This window comes from Aspergillus novofumigatus, assembly GCF_002847465.1.
Source record: "Aspergillus novofumigatus IBT 16806 chromosome Unknown P174scaffold_6, whole genome shotgun sequence".
NCBI classification, from domain to species: domain Eukaryota; kingdom Fungi; phylum Ascomycota; class Eurotiomycetes; order Eurotiales; family Aspergillaceae; genus Aspergillus; species Aspergillus novofumigatus.
In genome coordinates this window covers 574,835-591,294 of record NW_020194279.1, presented here as the reverse complement: position 1 = coordinate 591,294, position 16,460 = coordinate 574,835, and the positions used below count along the sequence as shown (strand labels likewise).

The 16,460-nt window shown below is 49.9% G+C and overlaps 7 protein-coding genes across 7 annotated transcripts; 4 read left to right on the top strand and 3 right to left on the bottom strand.

Moving 5' to 3' along the window:
* Nucleotides 1-182: 182 nt before the first annotated feature.
* On the bottom strand, nucleotides 183-1,991 carry P174DRAFT_443503 (pyruvate dehydrogenase (acetyl-transferring) subunit E1 beta). Its single transcript, XM_024827848.1, has 4 exons — nucleotides 1,483-1,991; nucleotides 1,253-1,376; nucleotides 901-1,187; nucleotides 183-845 (listed from the first exon to the last, which is right to left on the bottom strand). Exons 1-4 carry the CDS (start codon nucleotides 1,731-1,733, stop codon nucleotides 374-376), a joined length of 1,134 nt encoding a protein of 377 aa, XP_024680134.1. The 5' UTR covers nucleotides 1,734-1,991; the 3' UTR covers nucleotides 183-373.
* A 14-nt stretch (nucleotides 1,992-2,005) lies between these two features.
* Nucleotides 2,006-4,115, top strand: P174DRAFT_443502 (Ser/Thr protein phosphatase family). The gene has a single exon (XM_024827847.1). The coding sequence runs from the start codon at nucleotides 2,379-2,381 to the stop codon at nucleotides 4,002-4,004; it is 1,626 nt and encodes a 541-aa protein (XP_024680133.1). The 5' UTR covers nucleotides 2,006-2,378; the 3' UTR covers nucleotides 4,005-4,115.
* A 16-nt stretch (nucleotides 4,116-4,131) lies between these two features.
* Nucleotides 4,132-5,474, bottom strand: P174DRAFT_422695 (enoyl-[acyl-carrier-protein] reductase; the record flags this gene model as incomplete). Its single annotated transcript, XM_024825070.1, has 2 exons — nucleotides 4,132-5,173; nucleotides 5,245-5,474. 2 exons carry the CDS (start codon nucleotides 5,472-5,474, stop codon nucleotides 4,132-4,134), a joined length of 1,272 nt encoding a protein of 423 aa, XP_024680132.1.
* Nucleotides 5,475-5,713: 239 nt separating this feature from the next.
* P174DRAFT_443501 (glutamyl-tRNA(Gln) amidotransferase subunit HER2) lies at nucleotides 5,714-7,999 on the top strand. The gene is made up of 5 exons (XM_024827846.1): nucleotides 5,714-5,826; nucleotides 5,908-6,266; nucleotides 6,344-6,668; nucleotides 6,747-6,922; nucleotides 6,993-7,999. Exons 2-5 carry the CDS (start codon nucleotides 6,128-6,130, stop codon nucleotides 7,874-7,876), a joined length of 1,524 nt encoding a protein of 507 aa, XP_024680131.1. The 5' UTR covers nucleotides 5,714-5,826; nucleotides 5,908-6,127; the 3' UTR covers nucleotides 7,877-7,999.
* Nucleotides 8,000-8,240: 241 nt separating this feature from the next.
* Nucleotides 8,241-10,129, bottom strand: P174DRAFT_392793 (SPRY domain-containing protein; the record flags this gene model as incomplete). The annotated part of the gene is made up of 1 exon (XM_024823573.1): nucleotides 8,241-10,129. Exon 1 carries the CDS (start codon nucleotides 10,095-10,097, stop codon nucleotides 8,241-8,243), a length of 1,857 nt encoding a protein of 618 aa, XP_024680130.1. The 5' UTR covers nucleotides 10,098-10,129.
* Nucleotides 10,130-11,036: 907 nt separating this feature from the next.
* P174DRAFT_410092 (snoRNA-binding rRNA-processing protein ENP1) lies at nucleotides 11,037-13,004 on the top strand. The gene is made up of 3 exons (XM_024824228.1): nucleotides 11,037-11,546; nucleotides 11,605-11,846; nucleotides 11,903-13,004. The coding sequence occupies exons 1-3, from the start codon at nucleotides 11,166-11,168 to the stop codon at nucleotides 12,774-12,776; spliced, it is 1,497 nt and encodes a 498-aa protein (XP_024680129.1). The 5' UTR covers nucleotides 11,037-11,165; the 3' UTR covers nucleotides 12,777-13,004.
* A 1,620-nt stretch (nucleotides 13,005-14,624) lies between these two features.
* Nucleotides 14,625-16,269, top strand: hacA (transcription factor HAC1). Its single transcript, XM_024829115.1, has 2 exons — nucleotides 14,625-15,066; nucleotides 15,125-16,269. Exons 1-2 carry the CDS (start codon nucleotides 14,858-14,860, stop codon nucleotides 16,218-16,220), a joined length of 1,305 nt encoding a protein of 434 aa, XP_024680128.1. The 5' UTR covers nucleotides 14,625-14,857; the 3' UTR covers nucleotides 16,221-16,269.
* Nucleotides 16,270-16,460: the final 191 nt, after the last annotated feature.

Genomic DNA, 16,460 nt, shown 5'->3' with positions numbered 1-16,460 from the left:
GTTTTATTCATGTACATAGTTATATTCTCGAGACAGCGTTGCTGGCCATGACATCTTCGCGCTTCAACCTGAGTTGGATGCAAATTCTGTACGTATAGATGACGCTTTGGCCTCGCTATCATTCTTGGTTGCCAAGTACTTTTGTTACTACCCAAAGTCCTGTGGATCGAGGGGATGGTAGCACAGAAAAAGATGGACAAAAGCTGACAAATTGAGTTTGGAGTTGATTCTCTAGTGTAGTTGTACAGTTTCGGATAAAGTTAATTTAGATTAAGAAACAATGGAAAGGCTTGCAATAGAGAAAGGGTACTAGACGCATGATTTTGATCCTCCAAATTCTGGGAACACCTCCAATTTATCACATAAAGCCAGTTCACAGTCGTAGAAGCTTGGCAGCCTGGCCAACGATAGTATCCTCTTGAGGGAAGCTCATCTGCTCAAGACCAACAGCGTAAGGTGTAGGAACCTCAGCGCCGGTAACACGAACAGCGGGAGCAGTGAGATAGTCAAAACCATACTCCATGGACAAGGCGAGGATTTCGGACCCGACACCGAACATGGGGAAGCCGGATTCGACGCACATCAGGCGACCGGTCTTCTTGAGCGACTGAATGATTGTCTCAACATCGAGCGGCTTGACGGACCGAAGATTAATAACTTCAGCTTCGACTCCATATTTCTGCTTCAGCTCAGCGGCAGCGTTGAGGGACTGTCCAACGCAGCGGGACAGAGAAACAATGGTCAGATCCTTTCCAGGACGCTCGATCTTGGCCTTTCCAAGAGGAAGAACGAAGTCATCCTTCTGGGCAGCCTCGCTCATGGGGAATGCTTGACCATACAAAAGCCTATCCGGGTGTCAGCTCAAGTCCGGCAATGTCAAGCGGTTCTGGCAGCACATACTCATTTTCAAGGACAACGACAGGGTTGGGGTCACGGATAGCGGCCTTCATCAGACCCTTGGCGTCCTCAGCGCTCCAAGGAGCCACGACCTTCAAGCCAGGAATACTGCCGTACCAGGCCGAGTAGTCTTGGGAGTGCTGAGCGGCGACACCAGCAGCAAATCCGTTAGGTCCACGGAAAGTAATGTTGCAAGGCTGAATACCTCCAGACATGTAATGTGTCTTGGCGGCGGAGTTGATGATTTGATCAATGGCCTGCATAGCAAAGTTGAAGGTCATAAACTCGCACTGTAGATGCGAAGCACCCATCAGCCTTCCAGGTCTATCCACGAATAGGTAAACTTTCGACTCACGATAGGGTGCAGTCCAGCGAGGGCGGCGCCAACAGCCAAACCACAAAAGCCAGCCTCTGTGATGGGAGTATCAATAACCCTCTTGGGACCGAAGCGGTCCAATAGACCTCTCGTCACTTTGTATCTGTGGTGATAAGAACAACGTCAGAAGAGAAGAATCACAGTATAGCACGTGATTGCGATTGAAATATGCAGCAAAACCAAGTAGCTAAGAGAAGGTAATCCCATACGCTCCATTGTACTGCGCAACCTCCTCACCCAGGATAAACGTCTTTGGGTTACTCTCAAGCTCCTCCGCAAGGGCTTCGTTCAATGCGTCTCGGACAGTAACTTCCTTAGTACCGCTTTCCGTCGCATATCCCCGAGCGCGTAGGATCGAGGGCGCACAGGCGGACTTCTGGAAAGTAGAACGGAAGGGTGTAGCGGAAAGTCGAGAAGAAAGCAGGCGAGCTGCTGGGCGGAAAAGTCGGGGGGCAGCCATTGCCGTCTCAAAGAGTGTAATTCCGGGAGTGAAAAGAAGAAACGACTTCAGATAGCTTCTTCTGCGGATGAGGATGATGATGTGAAGGAGACTTGCGGGAAGAAATCAGCCCCAGAACCTCCTAACTCCGTGTCGGACCTGGCCGTCGATAAGTTTTTTGGTTTTTGGTGAGAGCTTCGGGACTGTTGGGCTAGCGATGACTAAGCGCCGTCCTCACCGGCACCTTCTTCCGTATTATTGTTTATCCATGGCCATCGTACAAGTATAGATAGCTATCTATTACTATCTCGTTTGGACGGGGAAACGAGCTGCAGCTTACTGTTTCCATCCTAAAGTCATTTGATGGTGTGGGTCATTGCGCTGACCAGGATGAAGTACCTTGCTTACTTGGCTCTTCTCATCTCATCTTCACCCTGCCTAGCTATTCAGCCGTCAGCCCCAGATGCCATACCAGCGCCCATTCGCGATCTCCAATGGGGTCAGCTGAATTTCCTCCACACTACGGACACCCACGGCTGGCTGGCCGGTCATCTACAGGAGTATGGCATTGCCATCTAATGTGCCATTGTTGATGCTCGCTGATGCAGATCGAAAAGGGCTTCCTATGGAGCAGACTGGGGAGATTATGTCTCTTTCACCACCCGCATGCGGGAAAAGGCACTCGCTGAGGGGAATGATCTGCTGATAATTGACACTGGTGATAGGGTTGAGGGGAACGGTCTTTACGATGCTTCGGAACCCAAGGGCGCCTACATCTCCGACATTCTGCGTCAACAGCAAATTGATGTGATGTCAGCCGGCAATCATGAACTGTACAAGCAAAACACCTCGGAGACTGAATTCTTGACTACTGTACCCAATTTTCGTGGTAGCTACCTGGCGTCCAACATTGACATCGTTCATCCAACTACCGGAGAGCTCGTGCCGTTGGCTCCACGCTTTAAGAAGTTCACAACCGAGAAACAAGGCATCCGCATCGTTGCTTTTGGTTTTCTGTTCGATTTCACCAAAAATTACAACAACACAATCGTTTGTACGGTGGAGGATACCATTAAGACAAACTGGTTCCAAGAAGCCATTCGTGACGAAGAAGTCGATCTTTTCCTCGTGATAGGCCATGTTCCAGTTCGTTCGAAGGAGTACAACGCTGTTTTCGAAGAGATCAGAAACGTTAATTGGGATGTGCCAATTCAATTTTTCGGCGGCCATTATCATATCCGCGACTATGCTCGGTACGATTCTAAAGCGTACGGGCTGGCGAGCGGCCGCTTCATGGAGACCATTGGATTTATGTCAATCGACGGTCTGTCCACCAGCAAGAATCGGCTCAATCCTGCTCAAGCAACTCCCAGCTTCAACCGCCGGTACATTGATAACAACCTCTACTCCTTTCACCATCACACCGGTCTTGATCGGGATTCTTTCCCCACAGAGCACGGTCGAAATGTATCACATCTTATTCAGCAGTCCAGGGATGCCCTTCAACTGGATAGGGTCCACGGTTGCGCTCCTCAGGACCTCTGGATGACCCGAGTAAAGTATCCTTCTCAGGACAGTATATATACGTGGCTCGAAAAGGAAGTGCTTCCTAGTCAAGTGAAGGATGACTCTCGCGACGGGAAGCCCGCGTTGGTCATTGTCAACACTGGAGCCATACGCTTCGACATATTTAAGGGTCCGTTTACGCAAGATACGACCTTCATCGTCTCGCCCTTTACGAGCGGCTTCCGCTATATCAAGGACATCCCCTACGAGAAAGCGCAAACGGTAGTAGAAATTTTGAACAGGCAGCCGCAAATTTTGACTGCGCCTAAGGACCACACAAACTACACACCATGGACTCTTGCGCCGCCGGAGCAATCAATGCATATGCACGATAGGATTGTGGAAAGCGACGATGTGGCTGTTCACTATCTTACTGATCAGAGTCGGTTTCCAATGAGCACACCATTCACGCCTGAGGTTTTTCCTGGCTACACCACTGCAGATGATGGGGGTATAGACGGTGATGATACTGTTCATTCGCCAATATCATTCTACCGTGTCCCAAATTGCATTCAAGCTCTCATTTCTCCAGGGACGTCTGCCGATCCGAAGACAGTGGATCTCGTGTATATTGACTTTATCGAGCCCTACGTGGCGCTGGCCGCCAAATTTGCGAGCCTTGATCTCGATTTTGCACGGGATAGTGACGTCTATATGCCCTTTGAGACGTTAACTGATCTTATCTTGGACTGGGTCAAGAATAACTGGAAATGCGAAGATGCGTGATTCAGTTTCTAGTTCGGTTCAGATCACTGTTTGTGCCAATGGAATCAGTAAATGATCTGAATTACTGTAGCCTATTATGATTGCGTACATGCACTTAATATACTATTTATACCATCATCCCCAGGGATTATTCGTCCCCTTCGTATTTTAACAAGCCTTTACCTTTGCGGAATCCACTTAGAGTTTCCTGCACACCTGCAGCAAGCTCAGCGCCTTCGGTTTCCCAGGTCCATCTGATGTATTCCACCGGGATATCTTTGAATTTGCCGGCTCGAGTCAACTCCAGCACATCATTAATCGTGTTTTCCTTGAGCTCAGGGTGTTTATCTCCCCATCTGCTCACCCAGAAACCGTCGAAAACAAGGTTCTTGAAAATCAGAAGTCCAGATGGCAAGGCGACTGGCTGTTTTGACATGGCACCATAAGTGACCAGGTGCGAACCTGGAGCAAGGGTCTTCGCCAGGGCAGTGGCATTCTTACCACCCACGCAGTTGAGGGCTAGTCGAATTGGCTCCTTTCCTTGGCGGGTGAATTCATTCACCATGTTCTTGAATTCTCCAGATAGCAGCTCGGATTCAGTAACCACTGCATTGGCCCCAAGGTCGTAGAGCTCCTTTTTCAGAGCATCAGTTTCTTCGGGTGTCTTTCTCTCGCGAACAACATTGATCGTTTTGATGCCCCATTCGCGTGCAAGTTGGATTGCAGCTCGTCCAACACCGCTGTTTGCTCCGTTCTGGATGAGCCACTCTTCTCCGGCCCGCATCCAATCCCAGTCACAGAAATCTTTGATCATTCGGTAGGCAGTCACCGGATTGACACTGACTGTGCTGACCTGAAGCGGGCTCAGACCTTCTTTGTTTTCAATCTTGATCACCTGTGATTCATCTAGTTGTGCGTGGGTGCGCCAGGTGCCTTGTCCTGTCTGCTTCATTACGACCCAGTCGCCTTGGGCAAGATTCTTGACGTTGGAGCCAGTGGCAATGACCTCGAATGCGCCCTCGTTTCCCGCGACGGCAGACGGTTCCACAGTGCCCAGCGTGGTCTGGAAGGGCGGTTTGCTTGGGTATACCCCTTGAATCTGATTCACATCGGCCGGGTTCAAAGGCGCCGCTAGAAGACGGAGAGTGACTTGTGTCCCATGAGGAGGAGAAATCGAATGCTTGTGAAGCCTGGATGAGGGAGAAAAACAAGTCAGGCTACCGATCTATTTTCCCAGCGGTTGCAATCTAAGTGATCTTACCGTAGAACATCCTTCGGCTCACCATATCGCGAATAGACTAGAGCCTTTGATTGCGTATAGCCATATACTGAGATAAATCTGGTTTGCCCCAGACGCGTATCAGGTAAAAGGACTTGACGCTGGCCAGATGGCGCTGGAAAGCGAAGAGGCGAAGCTCTGCCTCTGAGGGCAAGGGAAACACCGGCACTGAAAGATCTGGTAGCTGATCTCACCACAGTACGGGAAAGCATAGTGACGTTTGGAGGTGTCAGGCCCTTCTTTGACTGTCAATTGATTCAAAGCCTCAGGTAAGGTCAAAGAGCCAGCTTCGTGTAGCAATTGTTATAATTGTTGTCGCTGGCGGCGTCGAAGAAAACCCGGATGACGTCGTTTCCTAGCCGTCGGGCGGAAGGAGGAAAGCTGCGCTTCGGCATAATAATTGATACTCATTCTGTTTGCGCAGACTGTAGAACATTGGAATGCTATATGAGAAAGAGTATGGACGGAGACACCATATCAGGTTCTTTATCACTTGATATTTTCTTGCTCGAGGACCTGGTGTGCCTGGTTTGCGGGCGTCCGTGGTCGAATGTATATTTACAGGTAGGCATGCGCCGGTGCAAAGCGACTATCTAGAGAGGTAGTAGAACGATCAAATTCAACTTGAGTGACACTCATTCTCAGGCAAAATAGTTACCCTAGTTCCCCAAAAGCCGACAGCTACAGAGGGAAATTCGATGAAGCCATACCGAAACCTCGCGAGATTGCTTAAAACAACCATCCCGACACTTCGCCGAAATGTTGTAAACTTCCTACCCGCTGCATTCAAATGTACCTCCAGTTTTCCGAGCCTCTGCCGTCGCTATCCCTGCCACCACCTACCATCACCGCTCAGGATATCTAAATGTCCTTGTTGCGGGAAGCTGAGAAATGTATCACTAACCAAAGGTCACATGCCGCTCTCAATGCCTTCATAACGACTGTGCAGCATTCAGGACCATGGCAAGAACAAGTGAGAGATGCAGAAGTTAGGAGAGAGTTGGGTAAGATCGCAGCAGCTTTTGTCCTGTTTTCGCTCTGGCTCACTCGGGCACTGACGCATGCTTTTTGAGACTAAAAGGGAAATCAAAATCCGAGGTCGATGGCCGCTTGATTGCCTTCAAAGACAATATTTGCACACGCGACTTTCCGACAACATGTGCCTCCGGGATTCTAGCCAAATTCACCAGTCCATTCAATGCGACCGTGGTGGAACAGCTGTCGGAAGCCGGCGCTATAGTAGCTGGTAAGACGAACTTGGATGAATTTGGGATGGGTTCTCATTCTCTCAATTCATGGTTCGGCCCCGTCAAAAATCAGCGTCAGTACCAGGAAGGACGAATCCTCTCAGCTGGTGGAAGTTCTGGTGGAAGCGCCGTCTCCGTTGCTACAGATCAATGCTATGCGTAGGTGGTTTCGCTCCTAAATCAGTTGAACTTCCTTCCTTAGGGGGCATGCCTGGAGTGCTGAACAGTGCGTTATAGGGCTCTTGGAACAGACACTGGTGGTTCGGTTCGACTTCCAGCTGCCTACACGGGCACAGTCGGCTTTAAGCCGTCTTATGGATTGGTCTCGAGATGGGGTGTCGTGGCATACGCTAACTCACTGGATACTGTTGGCATCCTGGCCAGAAATGCCTCGACGGCTCGCGATGTATTCCGTACGCGTCTCTGCGCCTCCCTGTCTCGATATGTGTGCTCTTGCATTGGAATCTAACTGCTCGGACTCAGGCATTGTGAATCGGCATGATCCACGCGATCCGACAAACTTGTCTCCGCGCTCTCGGTCTCGCATAGCTGCGCACCTCCAGCAACCCGCTCTGTTGTCTAGAATGACCTCGTCTCTGAGGATCGGCGTTCCCATTGAGTACAACATATCGGAACTCTCTCCATCGGTCCGACGCGCCTGGGCTCTCTCGATAGCTTTCCTGAGAGAGCAGGGCCATACAATTCACCCCGTCTCACTTCCCACAACAAAACTAGCTCTCTCAGCATATTACGTCCTTGCCCCAGCCGAAGCATCCTCAAACCTCGCCAAATATGACGGCATCAGATACGGTTCCCGCTGCGACGGTCCGGATTCTGGTGGACAGCCTGACAGCTATCTATATGCCAAAACTAGAGGGGACGGATTCGGTCCCGAAGTGAAGAGGCGTATCCTACTAGGCTCCTTCAGTCTGAGCGCCGATGCCATAAATAATTACTTTATTCAAGCGCAGCGCGTCCGCAGACTTGTCCAAGGCGATTTCAATGCTGTCTTTAGAGCAGAGCAACCGATGGCCCCTTCGCGCCAGAAAGGAGATGCTGAGTTGAAATCAAAACAGGCAGAGGTCGATGTCCTGATCTGCCCTACCGCCCCTTCATGTCCTCCACAGTTGGAAGACCTGGTTGAAATCGATTCCATTTTCTCGTCCCTGAACGGATACACGAATGATGTGTTCACAGTGCCTGCAAGCCTGGCTGGTTTGCCAGCTGCGTCTGTTCCAGTGAGTGTCGACTGTCGGGATGAAGGTTCTAGCGATGCAGATCTTGCTGGAATTCAAATCATCGGACAATACGGGGACGATGAGCTTGTCCTTAAAGTGTCGGAGATATTGGAAGGCAAAATTTTTTGATGTAGTCTTGTGATTCACCTCGATACCCATGATCAATCTCTAGTCGCGGACTACATAACTCATCCTAGACCAATTACAGGGGAGGTTCAGCGTAGCAGAGCATGTAATATACATCATATCTGAACACCTTAAAAGTTTCAAGACAGATTTTAAACCATATCAGCTGTACCTGCTCCGGCAATGCATTGTGGAAGTCTTCTGAGTTTCCACCCGTGCACATAGCGGCCTTGCTTCGTCCTTCGTCCGAAAAGGCATGCTTTGCTATTTCAAATATCTCCAGATGGACTGAATCCGAAATAGCGGGAGACAGATATGGCTCGGAACAAGCGAATCCCAGCCCGATCATGAGGAGAGGGCCTCAAAGTCATGACATCTCGACATCCTCTGTCCGGACTGTGTTCTCTAAAGGAGCTGAGGGTGTCGCAGGGTTGGGAGAACCCTCCTGGCCCACACTAAGAGTATCCTCGATCGTCAAATGGCCTGCGCCCGCGTTGGCGACGCCAGCTTCCAATCCGCTGGAAATATTTTCGGCGTCAGCAAATTCCGCCGCGCCAGGGACTGAATCCAACCGAGGATCAAACGCTGCCCCGACTCCGCCCTTCAGAACTTCGGAGCCCCCAACAGCACCGGCGCCAGCACTGTCAACTTCCGCATTGCCAACAACATCACCGTCAACACCGCCCCATATGAGCATTGCTTCGACCTCATCAACAATATCGGCCACGACATCTTCGGCAATCTGCTCATTGAAGCGTTCGCCAATGCCCCTGACAGGTTCGCCATTCTCTGCGTGAGATGGTGGTCCAACCCACCATGGTCCTTCAAAGCGACATTCCACGGCACCACCGCCATAGCAGCTGACAGCGGGGTAGTAGCCAATCATTCCGTCATCGGCGTTCTCTCGCTCACCAATGCCTAGGTTATTGGTTCCGTTTGCAAGTCGGCTGGCCGGTGGAAGGAACGCATATAATTCTTTGAATGGAGTACCCATCTTCTCCCCGTTTTTGAAGATTGCGATGCTCGAACCTGGCAGCGTGCGTAGAGAAGGGTCTTCGCTGTTGAACGGCGATGGTGGACCAAATGTGGGTGTCTCTTTGAGGTTGAACGCATAATCGCGTAGATGTTTTGTGGAAAATACGTTTGACTGCTGCCAGCAGAAATCGGACTTATAGTGGAAGGGAATGCGATCCCGAATATAATTTGTCGGTGTGTGAGCATCTGATGTCGATAAAGTCCCATCTCCGTCGACAGCAGGGTCATATGTCCCCTCGACTACTTTCTTGTGGACGGACAGTGGTGGAAGCGTGATGAGCATGCCGATAACGTCCCCTTCGCGAATTGATTCGCCTTTCGGAAAAAAATACTCGCAGCGCATTCTATTGACCACCTCGCCGTTTACATCACGGATTCCGTATCCGTAGCAGTCAACACCCACGTTCGCATCGAGATCAGCCTCCCGTCGTGCAAATCCAAGACGGACGTGACCCTTTGGCGTGCCTTGAGAAGATTCGTTAGCTGAGATAGATTGCGGATTATTAGGAATCCCGTTGATCACGCGCGCCTCGTAATAATATGCGCCCTCGCGCGCACATACATTAGCACGCGCAGTATGCCATGCGCTGCTGGCTGTTACCGCGCGCGCATCCTCACTGAAAAAAATTGCTGCGGGTGAATCCTCGAAACTGAACCGGGCATGATAAGGGGGAACGTCGGTCTGCCGGTACTTGATGTGCGGAAAGCCTGGATCGGCTATAGCATAGCTATAACGAAAGCCATTCTTATTTGTGAGTTTGTCAACAACCTCATAGAAGTTCCAGCTCTGACTGAGCACATCTGATGTTTTGCGGTTCACAAAACTCAGTTGACGAGGTTGCGGCGGTAATAGGTCCGAAGCTCTGGGTTCGGCAAGTAATAGGGGTCTGAGAATGCTGATATCGGAGCTCGGAAGCGCGGTGTTCGGGGCAACCGCGGCTTTCTTCTTAGGCGGGATGGATTCCTGGTCGAGACCCTTGGCCTCTCTTTTCTTCCGGCTATCGCGTTTGTTGCGTCTCGATCTTGCGCCATCAGCTTGCACCGATGCATTGCTGGGAGGGGCAGGCGAGGATCGCGCGATCTGGCCTGTGACTGTACCAGTAAAGAAAGGTGCGGTCCCTGGAGGTAAAGTCGGAGAATTGATGTTGGACGAAGGGCCAGACGACCCTACCGGCTGTATAGACGCCATGTGGACGTCAACAATGGTTCACGAGTAAATTGTAACCTGATGATTGGCAACAACAGGCGCACTGTGCGCGGCTCAAGTCAAATAACGCGACTCAATGCATTATCCGTATGTCTAACTGCGGGCTGCGCGGGACAAGCAGCTGACGCGAGGACCTTGTTGCGTGGGAGTGAGAGGAGAAGAGTTGAAAATATGGCTTGAAGAGACAGCCTATATTTTGCGCCCCGCAATCGGTTGCAATTCAGGAGAATGTGATCACGTTCACGTAGAACTTAGGTAGGAAACTATAAGAGAACATCCGCGTGTTAGACTACTGATAGGCTGCAACGAAAAGGGAAATACTGAATCTCGGCTGACCTTGCAAAGATAAATAGCTCCAAGAGTTTACTAAGAGCAATTCAAGTGAATGAAAATCTCCGCTCACAGCTCTGCTTCCAATCCTTAATGGATTCAAGATCCTGATGTAATCTCCGATTCCGCTCGCAAGGTGTGATAGAACGAGTCTCCAACAACTTCAGGTTCGAAGGACCCGAAGCTAATGATATAGAGTAATTATGCCGTCTCAGTATGATAGTCTTGGTAGACTAATTTAGGTCCTAGTCACCAAGAAGAGATAGACCCATCCCTTTAGTATTCAACAAGGGCGAGATTGGAGACCAGAGGTCTGGAGATATGATGTGAAAGCGGTCAACATAAAAACTCCGGCAAAAAACATAGCGCCAAAGTCATTACTTCAACCTTGCTTCTATGGAGAGGGGCACAGGGCGGTGGCATTACTGACCATTTACGGTGAAGTATTTCCAGGCGGTAAGCTCCAATCCTCTAAATGTAACTGGTAGATTTCTCTGTTCTGGCAGAAAAAGGTCCCTAAATCACATGATCTTGAAATTTACACACATTTTCCATTGAATCGCATTGATGTGAGAAAAAAAAAATAAGAATTCTAGACGTCACTTTTCACCTTCACTATAATTCCCTCTTTCGCTTGGGTACGAGGTAATTTAGTTTGCTCTCAATGCACTAGGAGCAACAACTGACATTCCTTTGGATATCGAAAAGTGAAAGCACAGCATGCCCAAAGTAACATCCTCTCGAGCTGCTGCAATAGCAGCCCGCAGGCACAATCCTCTGGCCGAGGATATCATAACCTCAGGCCATCTACGAACCCAATCCAGCAAGAAGAGCAAGCGTCAAGGGCGGCAGGAAGAGGATGGTGAAGATGGCGAGCGGTACATTGACGCGAAGATGACGAGAAAGATCTTACAGATTGGGCAAGAACTGGCGGAAGAAGATGCCGCAGAGCACGAAGCTGCAATGGGTGCAGCGAATATGGCAACTAATTCAGCCTTTGATTTTGAGTCGAGATTTGAAGATGATGAAGCTTTATCAGACGATGACGAGAAGTTTCGCGAAGACCAGTGGGGTGACGAAGAAGAGGAGATCGAGGAAGTGGTAAGAGGTTTCCGCTCAAACAAATATAACTTTCGTTCGTTTAACAATTTCGCCTTAGGAGGTTGATCCAAATGACCTTGATATGTTTAACAAATTTATTCCGGGTGGTGACGAAGATCCTATATTCAATCCTCGAGGAACCGATACAGGTCGGAGCACCAACCTGGCCGATCTCATATTGGAGAAGATCGCAGAGCATGAAGCGAAGCAGTCCGGTAATGGTGCACCCATGATTCAAGGTGGAGGATTGCCCGAAGACGCCGTTCAGATACCCGCAAAAGCTGTTGAAGTCTACGAAAAGTGAGTACATTCGTCTCATCCATTCGCATGGTCATTGTGCTTATGGTCTCTGCCAGAGTCGGCATGATACTGTCTCGCTACAAGTCCGGGCCTCTTCCCAAGCCATTCAAGATTCTCCCCTCTGTCCCCAATTGGCCAACTCTCCTCTCTATCACTCGCCCCGAGTCGTGGACAGCGAACGCTGTTTATGCCGGGACTAGGATTTTCATTTCATCGAAGCCAGCCGTTGCACAGGAGTTCATATCGACAGTGCTCCTTGACCGCGTTCGAGAGGAGATTCACGAAACAAAGAAGTTAAATGTTCACACCTACAACGCTCTGAAGAAAGCGCTGTACAAGCCAGCTTGCTTTTTCAAAGGCCTGCTGTTCCCGTTGGTATCAAGTGGTACTTGCACCCTACGGGAGGCGCACATCGTCTCTTCTGTCATCGCACGGGTATCTATCCCAGTATTGCACTCTGCGGCTGCTCTACTTCGCCTGTGCGACCTCGCCGCAGAACAGTCTCTCAGATCTCTCGAAAGCACGGGTGCGGTCAATGTCTTCATCCGTGTGTTCCTCGAGAAGAAGTACGCGCTTCCATATAAGGTGATTGACGCTCTCGTTTTCCATTTTCTGCGCTTCCGCGCTAGCGACAATGCCGAGTACTCGATGATGACCGATGGACCGTCTGGGGCTGCTACGAAAGCGTATAAGCTTCCTGTTCTTTGGCACCAGTCATTATTGGTCTTCGCCCAACGCTACCGCAACGATATCACTGAAGATCAGCGTGAAGCTCTCCTTGACCTGTTGTTAGTTCGGGGGCACAAGGATATCGGCCCCGAGGTCAGACGGGAATTGTTGGCAGGTAGAGGACGCGGCGTGGTTGTACCCGACCCAGAAAAGCAGGGCGCTCTCGACGCTGGCGATGACACGATGGATGTCACATTTTAGGCAACGGCATTGACTCATTTGAACTGTCTTGACACAGTTCCATGCTGTCTTGCCATGTTTTCTGTTCATGAGTTTCTGTGACTGCGATGGGCGTTCAAGGTGTTCAGAAAAAATGATTCTTTTGCATATATTCCCGGGGCGCTTGGAAATCTTATCATCAACGCTACCATTGCTCTTGTCTCTAGGGTAGTACTGATAAAGGGTAACAAGAATTTTTTCACTACTGTCAATATGATCCGCGTAGGTAATAGAATATGCATTCAGGTAGTGGCTTCGCCATCACCTGTCTCATCACGTTGAGGGATTCACAATGGAATGCTCCATGATGCAGCCCATTAGCAACATACAAAGTACTATTCCTCCTGCTCATCTTGTCCCCTTAATATTCTCATGATTGATTGACGAACAAAACGTCGGTATTCCCTGGAATTCCCATGGCAGGGAGCCTATTAACAGTCCTTGGCACATGAGTGGCCACCTGAATATTTAGCAGTACTAATTTCAATCAGTTCTGTAACGATGCATTCATAGCCAACTTGCCATGTACCGGAATGGCTAATAAGGCTGAGACTGCGATACTAACACACCGAGGTCAATAGCCTCAGACATTGTACATGCCTTTGATGATATACCAGCATGTTGTACTTCGAGTATAGGGCTCCTGGACTCCCTTGTAGCCCCCGCAGCATATTTCTTTAGCATAATCAACCACCAATTCTGTTGAATGCATAAACATCATTTCAGTCTCAAGGGTGGAACAGTATCCTGGAATAACGACTACCTTGAATGTCCTTTACTCGGAGTCCAGATGGGAAGAGACTTTATTCGGAGTACGGAGTTGTGGACTTGCAAGTCCAAGGCCCCATGAAGCAGAATAAGACAACATTAAAGCACTTAGACAACGGGATACATAGGTAATCCTCTAGATATACTCCATAGAATAGCGAATAAACAATTCTCTTTCCAAAGTTCGGAGTCAGTTCGGAGTGCCTACGCTGCAGACACATGGATATCTGGTAGTACCTTGTGGTATCCAAATATACGTATCTGGTTCTCGACGGTTCGGCTCTCCTTTATGTACTATGAGTAGTCTGCCTAGGCTAGAGAGTGTTATTGGAATGCGGGAAATTGTTCTCCGCGAATGAAGTGGCACACTTTGTGACTCGAAGAATACGAGCCCTGATATTAATAGCAGTGCTCCAGAGGTGATCCAGACTATTGATCAGGAATGGCTACCTCAATCTCTCTGACGCGCCGTAATCCACAGAGTGGGGCTCGCCACCAATCTACGGAATACCCCGTACCATTAACTCCCTCACTTACCTGGGTAATTACGACACATTTATAAGGGGTATTCTATCGAGCGATCAAGCATTGGTAAAACAGTCTCATGCTGGTTCTTTTATGGAATGTCTACCCAGGGGTTACGTTGAGTATGTACTCCGTACGGAGGAAAGTGCACGATTCCGGACCCGCAGGATTTCTAACTGCGTCTGGTTGGACTGGGGTGTTTCAGATAATGGGACGTTTGACTTTGAATGGAGGCTTAGAGGGGCTGCATTTCCAGGGATAGCGAGTCGGGGCCGGATTTGGGTCACTGTTACGCCGTACATTGCCCGCATTACAGATCCAATACGGTCATTCTTGGCGTGTGCTACCCGCCGGTGAGTCCTCGAAGTGTGGGACTCGCGTAATTTATGAAACATTACCGTAGTTATGTTGACGGAGGCAGCTCCGGCCCCCTTGCTGACAGAACTGACCACGCTGGCCTTTTAAAGAGTGACCTTTCCCCGTCACATCCGACCACTTCAATCAACTTCTGAACACTTGTCCTTTGGTTTCCTCTGGTCGTTGTCCACATTACCATATCCCACCACATCGGCAGACCTCCGGCGCCTGGCTCCGGGTTTGACCGTTATGCCAACGTGGCTTTTCCTTTCGTAAACCGGACAAGTGGACGTCATCATCAGGCTCCTATCCCATACAAGGCGTGTTCTCTGCATCATCTTTCCTGAGATACTCGCAGAGAGCTGCAAATACCTGTGATCTTGTCTACCGGATTGACCCATCACGCTTACAAAATGGAAGACAACTTCACTTCAGTTGTAGAGTCCTTGTCTGGTACACCAGCACCGGCTGTCCCACTACTCACAGTCTCGCCTGCGGATACATCGTTGAACGCGCCAGAGACCAAAGTGCAGGAGACAAAAACAGAGGAGAAGAAGCCACCTAAGAAACGGAAGTCATGGGGACAGGAGCTACCCATTCCAAAGACCAACTTGCCTCCAAGGTATGTTCTATCGCGTCTGACGAAATCAGTTGGGTCAGCTGGCTTACACTACATAAAGGAAACGGGCCAAGACAGAAGATGAAAAGGAACAGCGTCGCATCGAGCGCGTTCTCCGAAACCGTGCGGCGGCACAGACGTCTCGCGAGCGCAAGAGACTCGAAATGGAAAAGTTGGAGAACGAGAAAATTCAGATGGAACAGCAAAATCAATTCCTTCTCCAGCGTCTGTCACAGATGGAAGCTGAGAACAATCGCTTGAGCCAACAACTCGCCCAGTTGGCTGCCGAGGTTCGAGGGTCTCGTAGCAGCACTCCGAAGCCCGGTTCTCCTGCCACAGCATCTCCAACTCTCACACCTACCTTATTCAAGCAAGAGGGTGATGAGCTTCCTCTTGAACGAATTCCATTTCCCACTCCCTCAATCACTGATTACTCGCCAACCCTAAAGCCTTCCAGTCTGGCTGAGTCCTCCGACGTGACACAACATCCTGCAGCGGTGTTGTGCGACCTGCAGTGTCAGTTGGCGGACTCGAAGGACCTGGAAGTGCCCTCCCGCTCTTTGACCTCGGCTCTGGCGTGGAACATGACGCTGCAAATGACATTGCAGCTCCTCTTTCTGACGATGACTTCCACCGCCTATTCAACGGTGATTCATCCACTGAGCCAGATTCTTCGGTCGTTGAAGACGGGTTCTCCTTTGACATTCTCGACTCAGGAGATCTATCAGCATTTCCATTTGATTCTATGGTTAATTTCGACTCCGAGCCTGTCGCCCTCGAAGGCATCGAGCCGGCCCACGGTCTTCCGAATGAGACTTCTTACCAGACTTCTAGCTTGCAACCCAGCCTTGGCGCGTCCACTTCGCGATGCGACGGGCAGGGCATTGCAGCTGGCTGTTAGTGAGAATGTCTCTCGGGGAACATGGTCCGCCGGTGATGACGCGGGCAGACTGCACTGGGAGTCGTTGTTGACCTTGGCTTGGGCGATAGATCGTTTTGAGCGAACGAGAGGTCGAAGACGAATTCTCTTCGCGAAATTAGAGCGAGGGGCGCGGCGTGATACTTTGGGCAGCCGCCACAGGAGTCCACGGAGTTCATGGAGTTCAAAGCGATTGAGCGAGACGTTGACGTCTCTGCTGATGGGTAAGGACCGATGAAATTTGGGCTGTAATATAGTGTATCTTTTCAATCGAGAGCAACTGGCAACTGAGATGCTGGTCGTTTCCCTGTTTCTCAAATTGATTCTCTTTTCCAAGTCATCGTGCCGATCACGCTTCGTAGTAAGACATATTTATCATTCTTCTGTAACGGGTACTTGCGTTAGCAATAGTAACCACTTGATGTCTTCGTCAAGTTATTGGGAGGATCTTGTAGATTGTCAACTACGTACTTCGGAG

Bases quoted from the DNA above. Each gene is read 5' to 3' on its own strand.
- P174DRAFT_410092 (XM_024824228.1), top strand. From the start codon at position 11,166: ATGCCCAAAGTAACATCCTCTCGAGCTGCTGCAATAGCAGCCCGCAGG. The intron at 11,547-11,604 runs GTAAGAGGTTTC...ATTTCGCCTTAG, and splicing joins AAGAGGAGATCGAGGAAGTG to GAGGTTGATCCAAATGACCT. The intron at 11,847-11,902 runs GTGAGTACATTC...GGTCTCTGCCAG, and splicing joins GCTGTTGAAGTCTACGAAAA to AGTCGGCATGATACTGTCTC.
- hacA (XM_024829115.1), top strand. From the start codon at position 14,858: ATGGAAGACAACTTCACTTCAGTTGTAGAGTCCTTGTCTGGTACACCA. The intron at 15,067-15,124 runs GTATGTTCTATC...CACTACATAAAG, and splicing joins AAGACCAACTTGCCTCCAAG to GAAACGGGCCAAGACAGAAG.
- P174DRAFT_443502 (XM_024827847.1), top strand. From the start codon at position 2,379: ATGCGGGAAAAGGCACTCGCTGAGGGGAATGATCTGCTGATAATTGAC.
- P174DRAFT_443501 (XM_024827846.1), top strand. From the start codon at position 6,128: ATGTCCTTGTTGCGGGAAGCTGAGAAATGTATCACTAACCAAAGGTCA. The intron at 6,669-6,746 runs GTAGGTGGTTTC...AGTGCGTTATAG, and splicing joins GCTACAGATCAATGCTATGC to GGCTCTTGGAACAGACACTG. The intron at 6,923-6,992 runs GTACGCGTCTCT...GCTCGGACTCAG, and splicing joins GACGGCTCGCGATGTATTCC to GCATTGTGAATCGGCATGAT.
- P174DRAFT_443503 (XM_024827848.1), bottom strand. From the start codon at position 1,733: ATGGCTGCCCCCCGACTTTTCCGCCCAGCAGCTCGCCTGCTTTCTTCT. The intron at 1,377-1,482 runs GTATGGGATTAC...TTATCACCACAG, and splicing joins GTTGCGCAGTACAATGGAGC to ATACAAAGTGACGAGAGGTC. The intron at 846-900 runs GTATGTGCTGCC...ACACCCGGATAG, and splicing joins GTCGTTGTCCTTGAAAATGA to GCTTTTGTATGGTCAAGCAT.